The 21,752-nt window shown below is 40.8% G+C and overlaps 1 protein-coding gene across 1 annotated transcript in view; it reads left to right on the top strand.

Annotated features, from left to right (window-relative positions):
* Nucleotides 1–2,065: 2,065 nt before the first annotated feature.
* The window catches only part of TENM2 (teneurin transmembrane protein 2), a 645,216-nt gene continuing 625,529 nt past the window's right edge, over nucleotides 2,066–21,752 (top strand). The window contains exon 1 of the mRNA XM_035105136.2: nucleotides 2,066–2,291. Within this exon, the coding sequence (XP_034961027.1) occupies nucleotides 2,066–2,291 (226 nt within the window). The remainder of the gene's footprint in view (nucleotides 2,292–21,752) is intronic.

The raw sequence follows: 21,752 nt of genomic DNA, 5'->3' as shown, positions 1-21,752 counted from the left end.
GACAACTGGATAAAATATTTTAAAATGTTTCTAATTTTGGTTCCTCTGAGGGGTTTTTTGTCGAGGTGGTGTTGGTTAAATGTTTAAACAAAATAAAAACAAAATAGAAAAATTTCTTCCAGTAGCACCTTAGAGACCAACTAAGTTTGTCATTGGTATGAGCTTTCGTGTACATGCACACTTCTTCAGACCTGTGCTAGTTAAATGTTTAGTTGGAGTTGGTGGTTATTTTAATTTGGGTATAACTGTAAACTGTTTAGTGTTGTTGTTGTTGATTTCTATTGATTTCTTGGTTTGTTTGTTGCTTGTATAGGATATTTTGTTTTGTTTTTAATGTTTGATTTGTTGTGGTTTTATATGTGCTGTAAGCCACCCAAATTGGCTGGGGAAACCCAACCATATGGGCATGATATAAATTTTAAAAACAAACAAACAAACAAATTATGTCTGTCAAGCCCATAAAGATTCAGAGGTTGCATGAGTATTAAGACAAGAGATTTGGGATGATGTAGTACAAAGATTGCCAACCCAGCGCCCATGGGCACACATTTCATGGCTCTCCTTTTTATTTATTTCCAATGGCAGGCACTTCCTTCACCCATGGAGGGGCTTTCTGAATGTGTGTGCTTAAGTATGCTCTCACTATGTTTGTATTATTGAGATATATCCACTTGGGCAGAGAGAAAGAGAGTGAGATGTCTTTCTGAGTGTGAGAGTGGGGGAGGAGAGGGGAGAGGAGAAGAAGCATATATGTATGTGTGATCTGTAAGAAAGGGAGGAGTGTATGTGCTCTGTGTACGGTCTGTGTAAGAGATTGAGGGATGCATGTGCGAAGTGTTTGATTGTGTGTGAGAGAAGCATGTGTGTCTGTGGTCTGTATGTGTGCATGTGCTCTGTGTGTGAGAGAGAGAGGGGAGGGGAGAGAAAATGTGGTGTGGCCACATGGTATATTTTTCCTGGTATATGGAAACATTCCCTGTGTATTAGATACCAACAGCATCATTGTGTGCATGATCTGCACAATCAGAACACATGGGTGACTTCCCACAATAAGCATGTGGTTAGAGGGAGTAGGGAGCAGCAAAGATGGCCCTCTGTTTTCATGTGATGCCATGCCATCCACAGCTGCTATGATATATTATGCCTGTCCCTCCATGGTACACATTTTGTGTTATGGCCTGCTCCCATGACAGCCATTTTGTAACTGACACCTACAGCACTTTCTAACAATTTGTAATGTGCCTGCTGGTCCAAAATGTTTTTAACCCCTGATGTAGTAAGAGAGTTCAAAGATGCTTAGGCTGTAATCATAACTAGACTAAGGGAGCAATCCAGAACTGCCTAACACCAGTGGAGCTTTATGGTGGTTGAGAAAGCCAGTTGAAGGAAAAAAAATATGATGGAAAAATGGGAATTATGAAGGAGTACTAAGGAAGCGTTAGTGGTTTTTCTGAAACTTGCTTGTATAGCTTGTGAACCTTAATGGTTCATTCTTTAAACTTCACTGTGTGCTTCATTCTAATCTGCACACTTCATATGATGTTCTACATTTCAGACCCTCCTGCAGCTATAAAAGGAAATAATTAAAGCTGTTTTCAATCTGTTTTTCTGTGTGTGGTTGCAGAGCATGAGCTAATATCAGAGTGTCAAAAGGACTGTCATGTTGTTATCAGTGTGCATGCATAAATGAAAAGACTACAGCAGTTTGTTTTTTCATCAATTTTTAAACTCTTCAATAAAAACATAGTTTTAATAAAATATAACTCGAGCAGTTAAATCAAATTTCTTTCATTTGTTTCCATTAGGATCAATTACCTATATAGGTTTTTTAAAGCAATTGAAATCCTTTGTTGGCTGTTGTGTCTTTTTCACTTTAGTTTTCTAAGAAAGTGAGAAAATGTGACTTTACACATACACACAGACGCGCGCGCACACAAACAAACGTATATTTAAGTCATCACTTTATACTTAAGCATTATTTTTATTTTTTGTAGGTGGAAAAGTGACCAGTCTCTGCCTTAAAGTTTTGCACCAGTGGGAAAAAGTTTCATTTTCTTCCAGAATTATGGATATAAAAGATCGAAGGCACCGCTCTTTGACAAGAGGCAGGTGTGGAAAGGAATGTCGCTACACAAGTTCATCACTGGACAGTGAGGACTGTAGAGTGCCTACTCAGAAGTCCTATAGTTCAAGTGAGACACTGAAGGCTTATGATCACGACACCAGAATGCACTATGGAAATCGAGTTACTGACCTAGTTCACAGAGAGTCTGATGAGTTTCCAAGACAAGGTATGTTCTAAGACACTTTTTTTTAAACCATTACAGCACTATATTTAAGTGTCCATGCAGTTACTCTGCATTTGTATTGGAAGTTGTGTTCAGTTGTGATTTGACATGCAAGTACAAAATTCAGTTTTCATTGTGAAGTCAAGTGGTGAATATGTTAGCTTTGTTATATTCAGAAAGCCTTTCTATATTTCCCCTTTTAACATAGAGGTATTAATAATTATTAGTATTAACCAGCTGTCATGTTGTCATATTTCTGGAGAGGCCCACATATTATACCCTTGTGTTATGTCACTAAGGTTCATTACAGGTATAATAGAGACATTTTCACTACTTTTTTTTTGTGGGACTAGCATTACTGATAAGATGAGTAAAACATTGTGATTAACATTTGGTAATAATTACCTATGAGGTACTTTGTAATTTATCCCATATATCTTACTGAAGTGAATTGAAATGTGGAGAATGTACACTTTTCTCTGACATTATTTTGTCACTGCATCTGCCTTACATTTAATTTAATTTAAAAATGGAGGGAGAAGACCCATTTTCAATTTCGTTAGTAGTTTGTTAGTGCCTCACACAGAATCGAAAGCCCATGTTAAATTTTAGATTGACATAAATTCTTCACATGAATGTGTAAACTTCCTTTTATAACTTTTTTCCATTTTAACAAAAACTATTGAGATAAGTATCTTTACATATTGTTTTTACTTTGCTTATATTTATTTCTATGTTACTTTAAGTGAAAATTTATTATGCTTCTATGTCTTACTCTTTTCAGTGTGTGAATAATTCAAATACAGAAAAACATAGCCCAGACTTGTGATATGAAAAGTTCCAAATAGTCTGGCTATTAAGAAATTGTTGCGTTCCTAAGGCAGGCATAAATGGCGGGTGGGGAAAACTAGCACACTTTTCAAATGTCCAGTTGTCATATAGATTGATATTAAGTCTTATAGTCCCTTTGTAAGATTGATCCCAATGAAGTTATTTCTGTTGCTTTTCCTAGCCCAGAATGAATCCTAGACAATGCTTTTCTCAAAATATTGTCTTCCCAGCAAAATTGATTCACAAGCATATATGGCTCCGTCTCTTGGAAGAATATTTGTTCAACATAGCTTTTAATTTTATCCTACTATACAATGCTAAAAGTACCTTATGCCCTCTAAACATGTTTTAAATCACTGTATGAATGTGCTTGGTTTGGATTGGAGCTAATAGCTCTTAGCAATAGAATTCCCTGTGAAGTATTTGTTGTTTCTTTCAAAATTCTTAAAATTTCTTTGGCACTATGAACGTTAATTCACAATATCTCTGTGCAGTAGATATATTACCTGCCATTCTTCCAGTGAGCTAGGGTTTAGCATCATAATGTGAGGTAGCTTAAACTGCAGAATAGAGACTTGGCTAAGGACCCCAGTGAGCTTTACTGCTGAATCAGCGTCTGAATCTGGATTCGTCACATTCAGGCACAACAGCATAGACACTTCTTGTCAATGGTCCTTGTGATCTTTAAGTTGTAACTATGCTTCAGCTGAAGAACTGTTGCTCCTGAAGTGTATAAATTATCCTGTGTTTGCATGGCTTCAAAACCACAATAGGGTTCTTTGTTTCTAGATCACTGATTTTAAAACCTTTTCCCAACTTTCTTCTTCTTTCATGAAATTGCTTCAGCTTTCTTTTGGTATAAAATGGTTACCGTCTCTGCTAGTTGTTGTTTACATTAGTTTCCCAAATACAATTATTTTCCCCTGGTATTATTTTTATTTCCATATTTTGGCCTACTTACTATTTCTGTAACTACTAATTTACATTTCCTTGACTGTTTATTCCCACTTTGAAGTAAACAATATGTGTAGTAAATTAGCCTAGTATGGGTGTATTTTAAGGGTAAATGTATGCACTGCCGGGGGGGGGGGACTGTTCCTCTATTATTCTCTTGTTTCTTGGTGGATCAAGTATACAGGTAGTTACTAGTGGTACATAAATATAGGTCTGTCCTATGTATAGTTTGATGGAAAGGAAACACAGTTTTCAGGAAAGTTAAATCAGTACAGCTTGTGTACATTTTTTTCTTTTAAAAAGTGCATTTTATTGCTAGCAAAGTATTCTGAATTCTAAGTACACTGGAGTACTGTAGAATCACATATGTCAAGCTGGCAACTGCTGATTTGTGCCAACTTCACCGATTTGCCTCAGGATGCAGAATTAGATGTTGACAGAATAACTTGGAGTTTAAATGAGGTCACAAGAATTATTTACTGGAAACACTGAAATGGATTTATCAGGCCACTCTCTAGGCATGAGGCTCATTCTATTAAATGGAGGCATTTGTCTGATTTGCTGGTCCACCCAATATTGGTTGTTCATGCAGTCCCCCTTTATCCACAAAGGCCAACAGCAGGGCTGTCTTAAACGCCCCTGCCGCTGTGGTGCGCCGGATCTCTCCGGCGCCCTCCCGCCCCGTTTCCCAGCGCAGTGGGCGCAGCGGCGGGCGGGCGGGCAGGCACAGTGCGATCTCTCTGGCGCCCTCCCGTCCCGTTTCCCAGCGCGGTGGGCAGGTGGGCGCAGCGCGCAGCGCGGCTCCCACAGGCGCAGCTGCGTGGCGGATCGGCGGATCGGCCGGCCAGCGGGCGGGCGCAGCTCACGGCGCCTTTCTGGCGGGCCGGCGCCATGGTGCCCTGCGCCACCGGGGGTCTACCTAGAGCCGGGCCTGGCCAACAGCTTGCAGTGAAGCTACCCGTAGAGTATAATGTTGCAAGGGAAGTAAAAGTAAGGTTTTTGTTGACTATCTTTCTTCCACTATTCATAACAGCATAAATCTTTGACCTTGGAAGCCTTGTTGTGGCTCAGAAGTCACAGGAATAGAATGGGCATTAGTTGCAATGGACAGATATCTATAGAAGTCATGAAAATTAGATCTTTTTCAATAGTTTCATAGTACATCCGGCCCTGCTAATGTGGGTGCCATTGAGCAAGGTAACACTAGATGGACTTCATTGCCTTGTGTGGATGCCATTGAACAAGTTAATACCTTGTTGATGTAAAAATATGTATTAGGTAAACACCGCAGAGCTGCAGAGAATTTTTATGCCACAATAAATTAAAAATTGTGCTTTATCTGAGGACCCAACACGGGGTATGGTCCAAAACAAACAAGATACAGGCCTTTTTTTAAAAAAGGGCCATAATTTTATAATAGTATTGGGAGGATTTATATCTGGATGCTTTACTTGAGATATATCTTAATTGCATTAATTTAAAGCAGAGAGCCACTGCAGTGTTTTTGTACTTTGCAAGGTAAAAGCAGGAAGTCTGTATAATATCCTGCATGTCTCTAGGTAGACATAGGATATGCATAGCTGCCAAGTTATCCCTTTTTTAAAGGGATTTCCCCTTATGCTGAATAGGCTTCCTCGCGAGAAAAGGGAAAACTTGACAGCTATGAGGATATGACTAATTATAAGTGTTGTCATCATAATTTTCTCTCTTGAAGATCTCGAACAACTTGGAAAAGGTGTGAAGACTGACACACAATTATTGCAAACTACAGTTAGAATGTTACATGATCAAAAGCCCCATCTCTTAGTTGTCACATAAGTTATTACTGAGCATTCTGTGTTGCACCGAATGCCTTCTCTCTCTTTTTTCACGTTGTAACCAAAGCCAATCTAGTAATCCATCTCCTCCAGGAATTATGAGGACAAATAGTATATGCTTTATAATTTTAATATGTGCAGCCAACAAGGAATTATTTAATGATTTGATAAAGTCTTTTCTAATTTGTCATATGTGTTGATAAGTGCAGGGCACATATTTATTGTACTTTCTCTTACAAGGAGGTCTAATTTCAGTGACGCATAGCACAGTATCTATATAGTAGTGCTGTGTGGATATCTCTCTATTTTCCCCCATTTTTAAAAATAAAATTCCCCAGTTGTTTCTCTAATTTAGTTCAGTGGCATTAGTTAAGAAAATGGCAGTGGTCTCGATATGCACTTCAGTTTGTCATGACATATGTACTGTTTGAAAAAGGTGTTCCCTTCAGATAGTTTAACCTTCTGACACAACAATAAAGTAAACCTTCCTTCTTTGCATTTTCCACTATGGAGTATAATCCTGATAGCTACACAAATTAAAGAGGAACATGCATTCATAAAGCACCCAATTGAAAGTAATAACACAAATTCAAACAAGCTTTATTGGGGACTTGAAAATGAGGATTTAAATAGTAGCCATCATGTACCCCCACCAGTGTCAGGTCTAGGAGCAGTCCCAAGCAGTAAAACTGATTCTTAAAGGGTGTGTAGCAACAAAAAGTATGCACATATCTTATTCAAGATAATGAAAGACTAATGAAAGACATGTCTGACTTGCATAGATTAAGCTTCAGGACTTAAATTTATATCCAGTCCATCTGATCTTAAGTACCAAGGACTTCCACACATCTTTGTTGTGTTGCAGCATCTTCGTATAGAAATTAAATAACGTGGGGACACAACACAAAACCTTGTAGGACACAACAATCAAACCGAACTTAAATTAAAATACCGTATTTTTCGCTCCATAAGATGCACCCGACCATAAAGACGCACTTAGTTTTCAGAGGAGGAAAGGGGAAAAGCCCTGTTTTTGTGGGGATCAGCCCACAGTTGTGCAGCTTCTTTTTCAAAGAAGAAAAGCCCCTGTTTTAAAGGATCAGCTCAAAGTTGTTGAGTTTACTTTGCAAAGGGAAAAAATCCTGTTCAACTCAGTTCTGCAGCTTCTGATAATCTAATCAGCCAGATAATCCAATCAGCCAGTCACATGTTGCTGGGGAAACAAACAGCCTCCCTCGGCAGACCATTCAACAATGGAGGCCTGGGCAAGGGGGCAGCCGGGAAGGGAGCTAGCGTCCTTTATCTCCCCCCCCCAATCTCTTGCAATCAGCTGCTGAACGTCGTCTTGTCTGACTTGTTTTCCTCTAACCCGAGATACCAGCCCTTACATAAAAGTATGTGTGTTTGTATATATTGCAACAATTGTAGCTATTTAGAATCTGCTTTGCTGCATAAAAATAGATACTCACATGGTTGTGACATGCAATTACATACATGGATTTCCCCACGCCTGCCTAGGAAAAATGTTATGTGACTCAAAGGAGCCTGTTAAAACGTGTTGCCTGCTGTCCCAGTGTCACTCTTTCTTCCATATCTTCCTGAAATTGCACATTAGCATAGCTTGCCAAGGTTGCTATGAATTCAGTCTTTTTTTAAATAAAAAAAACCACAGAAACCCGTTTTGTGCAAGGTTCAAATAAACAAAAAATAAACAGCTGTAATTGTTTTGTCCTAAGTGGTTGAATATACCATAATATTGATGCAGGACTGCCTGAGGACCCATTTGACTCATCTCTAGAACAAACTTAGATTAGTGAAGTTGACAAAGCAAATGGCATTCAGACATTTAAATATATAGCTTCCCATTCTTTACAAATACTTAGCTCTAAGTGTTTTAGAATGAATGCTAAAATACATGTCTCTGAATGCAGACCATATTGGAAACTGAGATTTACTGTCCCAAAGAGTAATGCTTACTCAGCCATCTGATGAGATATGAGCACTAAACAGTTTGAGAGGGATGCATAAAACTGTTTTATTACAAGATGCTGTTATGAATTATTGCAGCTTTCCTTATGGTATAATGCTGTTACCAAACAACATGCATGAATATTAGTAGTTTTATTTCTTCCTTGTACTTTTTGGGGAGAATACTTGGATTATGGCTTCCGACAGTTTCCAGGTATCCTTAGGTAATAGTTCGTATAGAGACCTCTGCTCAAAACCAAAAGGTGCTTTTTAAAATTTGGGTCGCAGTATGTGGAAAGCTGCATTTTATTTATTTTTTGCCCATGTAACTGGTGTTAAATGTTGGCATCTCATAGGGATGGATGTAGAAAATAACAATTTTGCAACTATTAGTTGGTCTCTAAGGTGCTACTGGACAATTTTATATATATTTTTATATATATTTCGACTGCGTCAGACCAACACAGCTACCCACCTGAATTATTTTGCAGTTCGTTTTGTGAAACATTCAGTTGTTGTTAACTAACACCTTTTCTATCATTTTTATTGAACAGATTACAATTTCTGTTTAATAAATGCAAAGCTGAAAGGGGGCCTGTTAATGAGACCAAAAAAAATATTATGTAGAAGACGTGTGTGTGTGTGTGTGTGTGTGCGCGCACACACACACACACACACACACAGTCAGCTGGGACATTATTATTGATATAGTCCGATGGGACGTTATAACTTACAAATTTTAAAGTGTTGCCCTGGGAGGCAACAAATTTTTATTTGTGTTGCTCGATCACACCATCACTTCATCTATCATTTTCAAAATATAGTTTTAGTTTAAAATTCCCATCTCTTTTCATAAGGGATTTTCTAGCCCTCCAAATTGTCAGGGGGGTCTAAATTTATTGTTTCCTTTTCCTGCTACCACTAATTAGCATAAGGTGGAGGGGGGAGGGAGGTTGCTATTGGTTCTTTCTGTAATTCCCCATCTATCCTACATTCCCACAGCTCTTTGGCTTTCTTCCAGAGATTCTTAATTCAAAAATCAAGGTAATTTTTCCTTTCACACTTTAAAAAAACCACAAGTTTTCTAGTGTGGAATCCCAGGACTGGAAAAAGGAAATAAATGGATCTCACCCAATCTTTTGCCCTTAAGGCTCAAGCCCCTAAAGATGAACCCACATAATTAAGATGATACAGTATTTAACTGCAACCAGAGCAATAATGTAATCAAATAGATAAGAGTTTTGTTACCAAAACAAGGGTCATAGCTGTCAACCCTTTTTTTGCGGGAAACTCCCTTATTCCAAGCCACAGCTGTCAACTCTCCCTTTTTTTGCTGGAAATTCCCTTATTCCAGCGCCGTTTCCCATTGCTATCCTGGATTGTTAGATATACCGTAGACCAGGGTCCCCAAACTACGGCCCCTGGGCCGGATGCGGCCCAATCGGCCTCCCAATCCGGCCCACGACGACCCCCGCCGCCCGCTGCCACCGCCCGCTCTTACGGCGCGCGGCGCGGCGACGATCATAAAAATCGGCAAAAAATCGCCGAAAATCCTTTGTGCGCATGCGTATGGGCCTCTCCCGACCCAGAATAGGTCATTTCCGATGCACTTCCGGGTCGGGGGAGGCCCATACGCATGCGCACAAGCGATTTTCGGCGATTTTTTCCCGCCCGTGTGCGTGTGCGCACGCGCACGGGCGTGCACTCCCCCGCCCTCCGGCCCGCTGCGCGCACACTCCCCTGCCCTCTGGCCCGCCGCGCGGTCGGCGCAGCGGGCACCGGCCCACTGCGCGGTAAGTCTGGGGACCCCTGTCGTAGACTGTCCCCAGGACAGGGTGCTTCAGTTATCCAAAGTGTGAAGAGCTCAAGGGCCTGCAGGCATTTTAAAACGCCTAAACCATTCCTTCCCCCAGCCAGTTGGATTGGCTGGCTGGGGTGCTTGGCGCAGGCCCAGGACTCCAGTGACACAGGGGGCCCAGCTGTGCACCTGTGAGCGCAGGAAGCGATTCCCGTTCACAACTCCTCCCCTGTGGAAAGAGAAGAAGCTTTACTGCAAATCTTGATGATCAGTAGTCAGAGAGGTTGTCAGAAGACTGGAATGGCAAAAAAAAATTGAACACAATGATTCAGCTTTATCTGAATGCATGTTGTGGTCCCAGTTGCAGTGCTACCCCTCCCGGTGCAGATGATATAGCTAAGGTGTAAAGCAGGGGTCACCAAACTTTTTCAGCAGGGGGCCGGTCCACTGTCCCTCAGACCTTGTGGGGGCCGGACTATATTTTGAAAAAATAATAATGAACGAATTCCTATGCCCCGCAAATAACCCAGAGGTGCATTTTAAATAAAAGGACACATTCTACTCATGTAAAAACACCAGGCAGGCCCCACAAATAACCCAGAGATGCATTTTAAATAAAAGGACACATTCTACTCATGTAAAAACACACTGATTCCTGGACCGTCCGTGGGCCAGATTGAGAAGGTGATTGGGCCAAATCCAGCCCCCGGGCCTTAGTTTGGGGACCCCTGGTGTAAAGGAACAAACATGACAAGATAACAATCTGAGATAAAAATGGCCACAGCTTTTCAGATGCAGGTGGACAAAAATTTCAGATGTAGGTGGACTTTGGCTCAGGCATATATCCATTTCAGCACTGTGCCAAGGATTGTGGCCTCCCCAAAATGCCCGTCTACCAGGGTGGCTTGGCTTCTGGACAGAGAATTCCGCCTAGACCCCTCTAATGGGGTACCCTGAGTACACACCTGTTCTTCGGTCAGAATGATGCCCAAATTACCTCAAGACCTTGATGACTAGGATTCCACCCAGTGCCTCACCTGCCAAAGGTTGTGACATTTTCCTATGGGGAAGGCAAAATAAACCCCAATGGGCCCAATCTGTTTGAAGGCAAATTCCTTCCCAGGTCCCAAAATGGCAAAACATGATTAAAACACATCACAATACAGTGCAGCATGAAAAAGAGGGAGGGTTTGCTCTCTGCTGACTGTGCTGAAAGTGCCATGTGCAGTCAGCTTTTAAGTGTAGCCAGTAGACCAGAGTGGAAGCATGCACGTTCTGATCTGCCAGTGAAGCTCCACCCTCTCAAGTTGGACAAGTCAGCAGTTCCTGACATCCTCAACCCAACACACTGAAGCGCGAAGGGGCAACTCGATAATGCCTCCCACTTATTGGCACACCCTCTGCTGAAGCACTTCCTTCATGGGAGAGCCCTACTGTGTCTACTGGTGGCCTGCTGTTTTCCTTCCTGGGACCTGCATGCTGTTGTCTCAGCCTTACACAAGCCTACATTTGAACCCTTGGACAAATAGTTGTTACTTCCAGTGTTAAGAGTGTCAGAGTTGGAGACCCTATCCCATAACAAAGCATTTATGTATGTTCCATAAGGAATGGGCAGTTTTGAGAACTGACCCCTCCTTTCTACCCAAAGTTCTGTCAAGTTTCCATGTTCTGACTACATTCACAAAGCATCATAAGATGTCTTAGTGGAGGTCGCTTTTGGCCATATGGTCCTGCAGCAGGTCCTTCTGCCTTAGTAATCTCCAGTGCAGCTTGGAATCACCCTAGTTGGATATGCTGTGCTCCTGAAATTGTACTGTTGGTACTTACTTGAATAGGATATTTAGGCAGGGTCGCTGGGCTATCAGGACCACACCCTAGTGGAGGCTGCAATGGTTTATAAGTTTGTGTTGGAATGTTTAGATTCTTTAGATTTGTTCACAATCGTTCACGAGTCTCCCCCCTTTTACCAGGAGTTGAGTTTTCTGTTATTTTCCTGATAAAACTGATCAGGAGCCAATCATGTCTCTGAAGAGTTTTTTTCCCCTCCTGCCTCATCCTCAAGGTGGAGCCTAAGCCCAACCCAATAGCCCAACAACCCCTCCTAAATCTACCATTCAGTTAAGTACCAATTGTACTTTATCAATGTATTTTAGTTTGTTTTCTAATAAAGTTGATGCTTTAAAAATTATTGATTGTTACTTGACACTATTTCACAGGTTCACTGGCTGAATCTAACCCATATCCTGACATATGTTCCAAATGATACACTGCCAAACTGAGAAAGAGGTTAGGATCACTATAATCATCAAAAGTTTGACCGTGTAAGAATAGTGTTTGTTATTTGTCAGCCATGATTCAGCGTTATAAATGAAATTCTGATGTTTCTGAGATAGCGATAGTGAATCTCTAGCAAAGTTAATCAAAGCACACATTTGTGTTTTGTTCTCTGATTTCCATAATTTCTTAAATCAAATTTCTCCCAACTGCATTTGATTCTCTGTCTGAGTCTGTGCACGTGTACTCCTATGCATGCAATTAAATGTGTGCTCTTATATTAGCTTTCTTGCCAAATTCTTGTTAAAAAAAACATTGTAAATGCATATATTATCACCACGATCTGCTTCAAGCACTGAATTCATTAAGTAGATTGTTAATAAAATGGGGAATGATATATCACAATTTTAATGCTCTGTCTCCCAAAGTTAATGAAGAGTTATAATTTTCTAGACGACAAATTAAAAGGAGGTTAAAGTGGTTAGTAAGACTGCCTAGAGATTTAGCAACATTCTAATTAAAAGAAAGGGCATTAAAGCGAATTAAAATCTTGATTTTTGAGGGATTAAGAAGTATGAGTAATATGTGGTTTACTATTGCTAGAGGCCAACATTTCTATACAAGTGAGAAAGATACAGTAAACCATATTGAAAGTCAAAACATTTCTTTCAAGTAGGGTTTAGAAAAATCAAATGTTTCACACAAGTGCTAGTGAAACGTTCATTGACACAGTAGGATATATTTTCAAAGTCACAGAGAACTTTAACTGCATGGGTCCAATTGAAGACACCAGGGATATTTCTTCCAAAATCATGAAGAATGGAAAAGGTACGCTCTGTAGCTAAGATTATTTATAAATATACCTTTATTAGATTACAGTACTTATATTGCACCGATATGCCATGTGTCTGCTAATGTGAAATGGTAAGTTATTTATCCATTGTATTGCATTGGCTCTTCTTTTAGCACTCCAACGCAAGTTTAAATGATATCACTTTGCACCAGAGTGCATGACTTCTACATTAATCTTGCCTTATGGTGCATATACAATGTTATGTTGATAAGCCATGAACCTGGCACTGAAGCATGTTATATGTTGATGTGGCTCCTTCTAACAGAAAAGAAAAACCAAGGAGGAGCCAGTTGGAGGGGGTGGGGGGAAGGAAAAGGGGAAATCTTGATGCAGGAGAAGAAAACATTAATTCGAATATATTCTAAAGTGAGTTCTCCTCAGGGCATTATGATTATGAGTATTTTATGAATATAAATATTATAAAGCTATATTACAAACCATTTGTGCAAAGCCATTTTTATGAAACACAAAAATAAAATTTAAATTGTTTCTCGCAGTTTTTAGCAATAACAAAATTATGAAAAAGGTCATGCAAACTATTTAATTACAATATTAAAACATGAGTAAAAAAATCAAAATGATATATACATAACTAATATCAATGGCAATAAGCTGAACAGTGGGGGGAAACTGAAAAAAAAGATTTCTAAAACTTCAAAAAAGTTATTAAAAGGCCCCAAACAAACACTGCTTACAAGAAGAAAGAATTGTTGTACCTATACCTTCATGTCATGAATCCCCATTAAAGTTATGTTATATTTCCTTTTATAGTTATTTTTTGCTATTACAATGACATAGCACCATTTTGTTACAATGGAAAGCAAGCAGTACATTAGTACACACACATAAACAGCACAAAGGTTGACCAATTAAGGGGCATCTGTAATCCTCCAGCTGCACTAAGCAAGAAAGCAATAAAATGGGCTGAATGTGCAAACAGAAAGCTTTCAATTAACATTAGAAAAGGACTTCGCTGAATTGAATTTACTTATGAATAGACATTATAAAAGCATCTTGGGCATGGAGGATAGCTATTACTATTCTTTTTAAAAAAAAAAATTAAAACTTACCAGTCATGTTTCTTGAAAGTTTTCAAGAAAAGATTGGGCATGCACATTTTTCAGATATGTCATACTTTGGAATATAGAACTTATCTCTTTGGCCCCTACTAACCATATGAAAAGTTCCTGAAGTTCTTTCCTGTTAATGGGGATTGTAAGATTGAAAATAATACTGTAACTGTCAGGGGAATCCGGTTATTGGAAAGCTCACCTTGCTGACCCCCAGACTGTGAAGTTCAGATTTCTAAAACCACAAGCAACACAGAGGAAAGAAAGAAAAATTCTGTAGTTGCATCATAGGGTGAAATCCAGAGAGGGTAGGGGCCCTTGTGCTTTGCTCCATAGCTGAAAGCAACTCTAGGAGGTCTGGGTCATTATTGAAATGCATTTCTCTTCTATAGCTCTTTCCCTGCTGGGCTCGGTCTCTGCTTCTGCTCTCCCTATGACCCAGGACACAACAGCAGGGAGAATAAAGGCACCTCTTCAGCTTATTTCCTTCTTCACTCACTTCCTGAGACATTGTAGGGAAAGATTTTTTTTGGAACCTATACTTTTCAAGAAATGCGGAGACAAACAGTGGATCTGCTATCTGTTAATCCTATAGAACCTAGTTGCTGCTGCATGGACATATGTGATGTGGCTCTAGGTCAGACAGAGGAGAGGAGAGGAGAGGAAAAGGCAGCTGTTGGCTTCCCATGTATGGTGTCCTAACTTAATGTAAAATGTCCTATGAGCCAGATCTCTATATAATTGCCATTTAAAATCCTTTCCACTATTAATTCCCCCAAGGTAGCTTACATTGAGTAACTAAAAATGTTGTGTGTTACAGTGTAAACAACAATGATGCAGAAACTTCATCCAGTAAAGCAAAAGACAAATGATGAAAAATGAAAGGCCTCTTGGGCCAAAAATAATAATAAGAAAAATGCCCTACCAAATGCTGCCCAAGACTCACTATCAATTGCAGCCTTTCATGCCATTCCTCATACTGTTCCAGAGAGTTCACCAACCACTTTTGGGTGCATTGGCAAAATACAATTCTCTGTCTTGCACTGGTAGAAGTGGTTCCACTAGCACAAAACCACTATTGGATACAACCTATTTGTTAACACTTGGCCCCTCTATGTTTAGGTTTAGCGGTGCTGTGCCCATGACTACATTCTCCTTCATCACAAAATCAGTTATTCCTCTGCTGGGATAGCTCAGTCAGTAGAGCATGAGACCCTTAATCTCAGGGTTGTGGGTTTCAGACCTACTTCGGGCAAAATATTCCTGCATTGCACGGGGTTGGATGAGATTATCCTTGTGGTCCCTCCAACTCTACCATTCTATTATTCTTCAGACAAAACTACTGTTCAAAGTAGTCTCCACTGGAAGGATGTGGTGCTTACTTTCATAAGCAATGTCACGTTGTAGCAATATTACTTACCACCTTCATCATATTTAATATTGCATGCTGACAGAATCTCATCCCTTCCTTTAGCACAGGCTTTCCCAGACTACGGCCCACGGGCCAGATATGGCCCGAAGGCCTCTTTAATCCGGCCCACAATGCCACACGCCCCCTGCTGCCGCTGCCTGCTCTTAGCAGCGCAGTGCGGCTGCCCACTTCCAGGTTGGATGTGCGATCGAAATAGCTTGCACGCATGTGTCATTTCCGCCACACTTCCGGGTCGGAGGAGGCCCGTGCACATGCACACAAGCTATTTTTGGTGCTCCTCTGACAGGAAATAGCGTGTGTGCACGCGTATGGGCGTGCGCACACGCATGCTCTCCCGCCCTCCGGCCCGCCGCGCAATTGCCGCAGCGGGCACCGGCCCAAAGCCAGGTAAGTTTGGGGACCCCTGCTTTAGCATAACTAGCAAAACAAATGTTGCTAGTTACATGGTGGAAATGTTAATTTAATTAATCAGTGTTTTAATCTGTGTTGAGATACCTAAACCTACCTTAAAATAAGATGAGCATCATCTTATATAATTTCATGATAGATTAGTCTACAGCAATAAATCAGGGCAATACTTATCAAAACAGATTTTCATAACCACTCAGTCATTTTAATAAGTGAATAATCATGTAATGTGAACCTGATTGTCCTCTCAAAATATGCACTTGATATAATTCACTTGTGAGCACTGAAACCCTTCACACAGATGTCTACAGAATTTGTTGTATCTTCTCTTTCAACTAAAGAAAGATATTGATTTTCACAGAAGTCTTCTGGTTGTTGCTGAAGTACAACTTTCACAATCAGATTGCAATATGTTTTCCCATGTGTTGCAAAGCAGATTATGGATGGCTTGCCTTTTCCTCTGAAAACTTTATAGAGTTGAGACATAGATCAGTTGATTATAACCTTCATTGGGCATTCTAACTTCTCTTATTGGCGATACAAAGTAGACCCTACCTGTTCTTCTGCTTATTTGGATTATTTATTTATATATTTGTACAGTTGGTCCAGAGGCTAAAGCTGGTACAGAATGCTGCAGCACAGCTGTTGAGTGGTGCTCCTTATTGGGCACATATCATATTGGTGCTGAAGGATCTGTGTTGACTGCCTATTAGCCACCGAGCCAGTTTTAAAGTTCTGTTGCTTACATACTAAGCCCTTAAAAAACTTTGGACTACTGCCCAGTACGAGCTGTGTTTTGTAATGCCCTGGTGGTTATAGACCTGCAGTAACACAGAAGTTGGCTTTTTCACTGGCAGCACTACCGTTGTGGAAAGTCATCATTGCTGAAATATGAGAGAGCAGTGTTGGAATTCTGCTGAATCCTGAAGACACACCTGTTTAGACACCCCTGAATTTAACTTCTCGTTTCATTTCATGGTCTTTTATTTTTTTAAAAACTGTTCTGATTCTCATGCTTTTTAATCGCTTCTTTTATTGTATATTTTAAGGATGTTTTAGTGTGCAGTAGAATTGTTCTTGTGTTTCTAAAATTATTTATTAATTTTTGTAGTTATATGCCAAAATGGCTTCTAAGTGGTTTATAAGTGGCATAAAAGGTAAAGGTAAAGGGACCCCTGACCATTAGGTCCAGTCGTGACCGACTCTGGGGTTGCGCGCTCATCTCGCATTATTGGCCGAGGGAGCCGGCGTATAGCTTCCAGGTCATGTGGACAGCATGACAAAGCCACTTCTGGCAAACCAGAGCAGCACATGGAAACGCCGTTTACCTTCCCGCTGTAGCGGTTCCTATTTATCTACTTGCATTTTGACGTGCTTTCGAACTGCTAGGTTGGCAGGAGCTGGGACCAAGCAATGGGAGCTCACCCCGTCACAGGGATTTGAACCGCCGACCTTCTGATCAGCAAGCCCTAGGCTCAGTGGTTTAACCCACAGAGCCACCTGGGTCCCTATAAGTGGCATATAAACAAACAAATAATAATATTTCTAATCTGCCCTTCACCAATTGCTCCCCTGGTGAGAATAAAGCAATTATTCATCATCATCATCACCACCATCATTTTAGCAATAATATTGCTGAATTGAAAATTGCTGAAAATTGCTTTGGTTAAGACCTTCTAGAGCAGCCTTCCTCAAGTTTCACTCTATAACTCTCATCAGCCCAGCCAGCATGGCCATGGTGAGGGATGATGGAAGTTGCGCTCTAAAACGTTTGGAAGGCACAAAGTTGTGGAAGGTTCCTCTAAAGCATTTTAAGTGACATCCACATAGTTTGATGTTTTCCTCTTCCTGCCCATGTACTTGGAAGACTGAATCTGTGTAAAGTTGAAGAATGCCGACCTATGAAAGAAAAAATACATTTTATGTTAGGAATTTTGGAAAGTAAAGCTCAGTGACTGGTGAAGGCTATGACAGGAGAATTGGAAGAGACTTCTTTAAAATACTGACTTTCCCCACAGCCCATCAACTTATTCATGTTCTGAATCCCCAGAGCCCAATCCTGAAGTTCTCTCACATTCCATTCTGAATAAAATTTCATGACTGGACACAAAATAAATATAAGGATGAATTGGTGCATGTCAAAAGTAAAATAGCCATTTAGACAGATTACTGGTTTAGTTTATACAAAAAACCAAACAGATTGTAATGACATTTAAGTACTGCATATATACAATATGTAATTTCATTTTGCTTTATGTATACCGTACCTGTCAGATCACAGCTTTTCATAAATACAATGATTCGTCAAGAGGCAAGTTAATAATTTTAACAGTACAGAAACACTGAAGAACAATAACGTGAAGAATGGATTGAGGAATTTATATATCTGCATTATTACTCCATACTATCTTGAGCATGGGTCGGCAAACTAAGGCCCGGGGGCCGGATTTGGCCCAATTGCCTTCTGGATCCAGCCTGCGGATGGTCCGGGAATCGCCACATGGATCGGCATGGTTCTGATTCTGATTGGGCTGAGCCATTCCCCCCCCACACACACTGCTGTGGTGCCTCCTCCCTCCCTCCTCCTGGCTTCTCCCTGCCCTGCGGAGGAAGGGGCTGGGCTTTGATTGGTGCCAGCAGCAGCAGCGTGATAGCTCGACCTCACGCCATTTAAAGCAGCCCCTCTCCGGAGCCCTTTCGCATGCCGCTCATTGTCCCTCCACCGCTGCCCGGCCCCCCACAAGGTCTGAGGAACAGTGGACCCCCTGCTGAAATTTTTGCCCTGAGGTCACTGCACCTCTTACCGTGTGGTACTTCACTCTAATTCTGAAAGCCTGCTAGCTGTTTCTTTCACTCCAGGTCAAAATACAGCCCCCCCCCTCCTGCCACCTAATGCGCGGTTGACTTGTGTATGACAATGTATAGGACAGTGCTGGGAAATAAATATATAAATAGATTCAAACCAAGACATGGCAGGAGAGAACTGGAGTGTCTCCATGGCTTGCAAGGAAACCCTCCCTGGTGCCCAAAGAGGACTTCAGTGAGGGCAGAGAAAGCCCCAAAGAGACCAGAAGCACAGTGGGGCTGTTCAACCTCCCTGCCTATCAGCTGACATGTGGTAGCACAGCCACCACCGCTTTCCCATGCATCCTCCAACCCCCAGCTGGCCCCAGAGCTTGATGGAGATAATTGTGGGGGGGGGGAGTGCAGGGGGGAAATGGACCTGCTCATCATTTAAACAGAGAAAACCGTACAGGCAAGGCAACGGCCGATTTAGGCGTGTACAAATGACGTGTGATTGTGCGTACACACATGGTGCCAAACCCCAAAACATAATGAAAAGGGGTGGAATGGGGCAGGGATGGAGCATAGCGGGCTTATGTGCAAAGGCATCCAGAACAGAACCCACATGCAAAACAAGAATGGCCTGTATAAAAGATGGAATGGCTCAAGGCTCCAAGGGAGTGGAAGCTCACTGGCAATGAAGCAGAATCCTGGAAAAGACTTGAGCAAGACTTCCCCATCTACATGGAAGCTACAGAAAAGCATGAAAATTAATATCCTCAAAAGGTAGCAATATTTTTGCATGTAGCAGGACACAAGGTAGTAGGTCTTTTCCATGCCATGCAAGTTAAGCCAGGAGGAACAGGCTAGTTTTTCAGTAGCTCTAAAGCTGAAAAATATTGCATGCCCAAGAGCAATGAGACTTATGAAAGATAAAAGTTTTTGCCTCAGAGTGCAGCATGAAGGGGAATCAGTAAAAGAATTCCTTACTGACCTGAAACTGATGAGTCAGACATGCAACTTTGGGACCCTAACAGAGTCATTAATTAGAGATCAGATAGTGTTGGGAGTTAGAGACTGCAAACTGCAAAAAAGACTCCTGGAAGAATGTGATCTGACTCTAGAAAGGGCAATCAAGACTGCACCAATTGCTGCTGCAAGAGAGGCTAGAATGCAAGTCTCGGAGAGAAAAACTGCAAATGTTTCCATTAATACAATTAGTGGAGACAGAAGCCCCAGGAATCTTAGGTGCAACAAGAGTAGGTTTTCATAGAAGAACCAGCCCCTGGGGGGGGGGGAGAATGTAAAGAAACAAGGAAATAACAGAGATACTAGGCTGCAACATGCACACATCTCTGAATTAACACCTCGCCAAAAGAATGACTTCCTTATTTGGGGTAGTACTAAAGCATAACGTAATGCACATCTATAGCAAGTTTTAGAAAGAGCTTAGGCCACAGTGATGAAAATAAACTGAAAATGCATATTCAGATTAAATGAAATAAACTTTCTGGGAGAAATATTAACAGATCAAGGACTTATCATTGATCTGGAGGGGGGAGAGCCATCACAGTTATGCCCCCTCCCCGAGACAAAGAAAGGGTACAGAATTTTCTAGGCTTGATTTATATCCAACATGGCAATATTTTTTACTCAATCTGAGAGCACTTTTACCAAAAGATGCACAGGGATGCAAACATGGCCCAATAGTTCAAACACTTAAAAAGATTCTAATTTGAAAAAAAAAAATATCCTGTGCTGCAGTATTTTGATAATGAAAGGGTGACTAAAATATCCTCAGATGTATCCAGAGAAGGTAAAGGAGCTGCATTGATGGAATAATATGAGAAGCACTGGAGAAACACTTCAGGGATCTCACCAGCTCCAAATGCAACTACTGTACATACAAATAGAAAAAGAGGCACTGCCTCTTGTATTTAGAGGGAGACTAATTTTAGCTTAAGCAGATTACAAACCTCATGTCGTCATTGCAAAAAAAAAGGGGCCTTATGGATGCAGAGGTTATTTTTTTCAGGTGCAATCCTATGATGTTTCCTTGGAGTTCACACCTGGACAAGATTTAGTAGTGGCTGATGCATTATCCAGACCTTTTAGCATAGTGGAAACAAGGAGCAAGACAGAGGGTGAGACAGAAAACATCAATTATAAAATTATAAAACTTTCCAGTACCTACAAGAGCATGGACTAAACTGCAAGAAGCCACTGGTGATACCCTTCAGATGGTCAAAGTGGCCATTTCTACAGGCGTGTCAGGACACAGAATGCCAAGACCATATAATTATCATACAACTGAGCTCACAGATATGATTGTGGTACCCAAAGCACTTATAGGCAGAAATGCTTATGAAAACATATGAAGGGCATCTTGGGATAGAGAAATGCATGAGGAGAGCCAGAAAGGCTCTTCATTCATTTGTGTAGCCACAAATGAATGGAATGAGACTATAGATAAAAATGTCCCACATGTCAAATATATCATCTTAGACAACAGAAAGAAACCCATGGTTATTGAGCAAGAGACTTTAGGACCTTGATACAAGGTGGTAATAGTTTCATTTGCATGTCTTAGATGTGACTACTTATTGGTCATAGATTCTTACTCAAGATAGTCACACCTGAGGATACGATAGTTCAACAGATATTAATTCACTTGAGATCTATTTTTCCCCCAGACATGGGATGCCTCAGATTCCCAGGATTGATAATGGTCCTCAGTGTACAGCATGATAATTTAGTAAATTTACTAAGGACTATGATTTTATTCATGTTACCTCTAATCTCAAATAACCCAGTGTAATGGGTTGGCAGAAAGCAAAGTGAAAACTGTGAAGCACTGGCTGAAAAAGGCCTTGGACTCACAACAGCATAGCAGCAGGAGTACCAGGAGAAAGGAGCACAATGGCTGGGATCACCCCTCTAGGAACCCTCACACTCACACATCTGTACTAAGCCATGTAAACCAGCTCACTATTGTTTTTTTTTAAAAAAAAAAAACCTCTAAAATGAAACACAGATCAAGGTCAATTAAAACTGACATTTTCCCCCTCTTCCATAAAATAAGAGATTTGATAAGAGCAACTGATTTTGCAAAGAATTATGATGCTCTTAATTGTGTCCAAGAACAGGAAGCTTTTGATGGCCATGTTCTTTGGTTAAACAATTTGACAAGGCAGATTCAAAAGCTGCATCAAAGCATTGCCTTGAATAAAATGGCTATCGGCATCTGCATTCAGAGAAGGATATCTGCATGTACT

The sequence above is a fragment of the Zootoca vivipara genome, chromosome 2, assembly GCF_963506605.1.
Source record: "Zootoca vivipara chromosome 2, rZooViv1.1, whole genome shotgun sequence".
NCBI lineage: Eukaryota > Metazoa > Chordata > Lepidosauria > Squamata > Lacertidae > Zootoca > Zootoca vivipara.
This window is presented reverse-complemented; position numbering and strand designations above follow the sequence as displayed.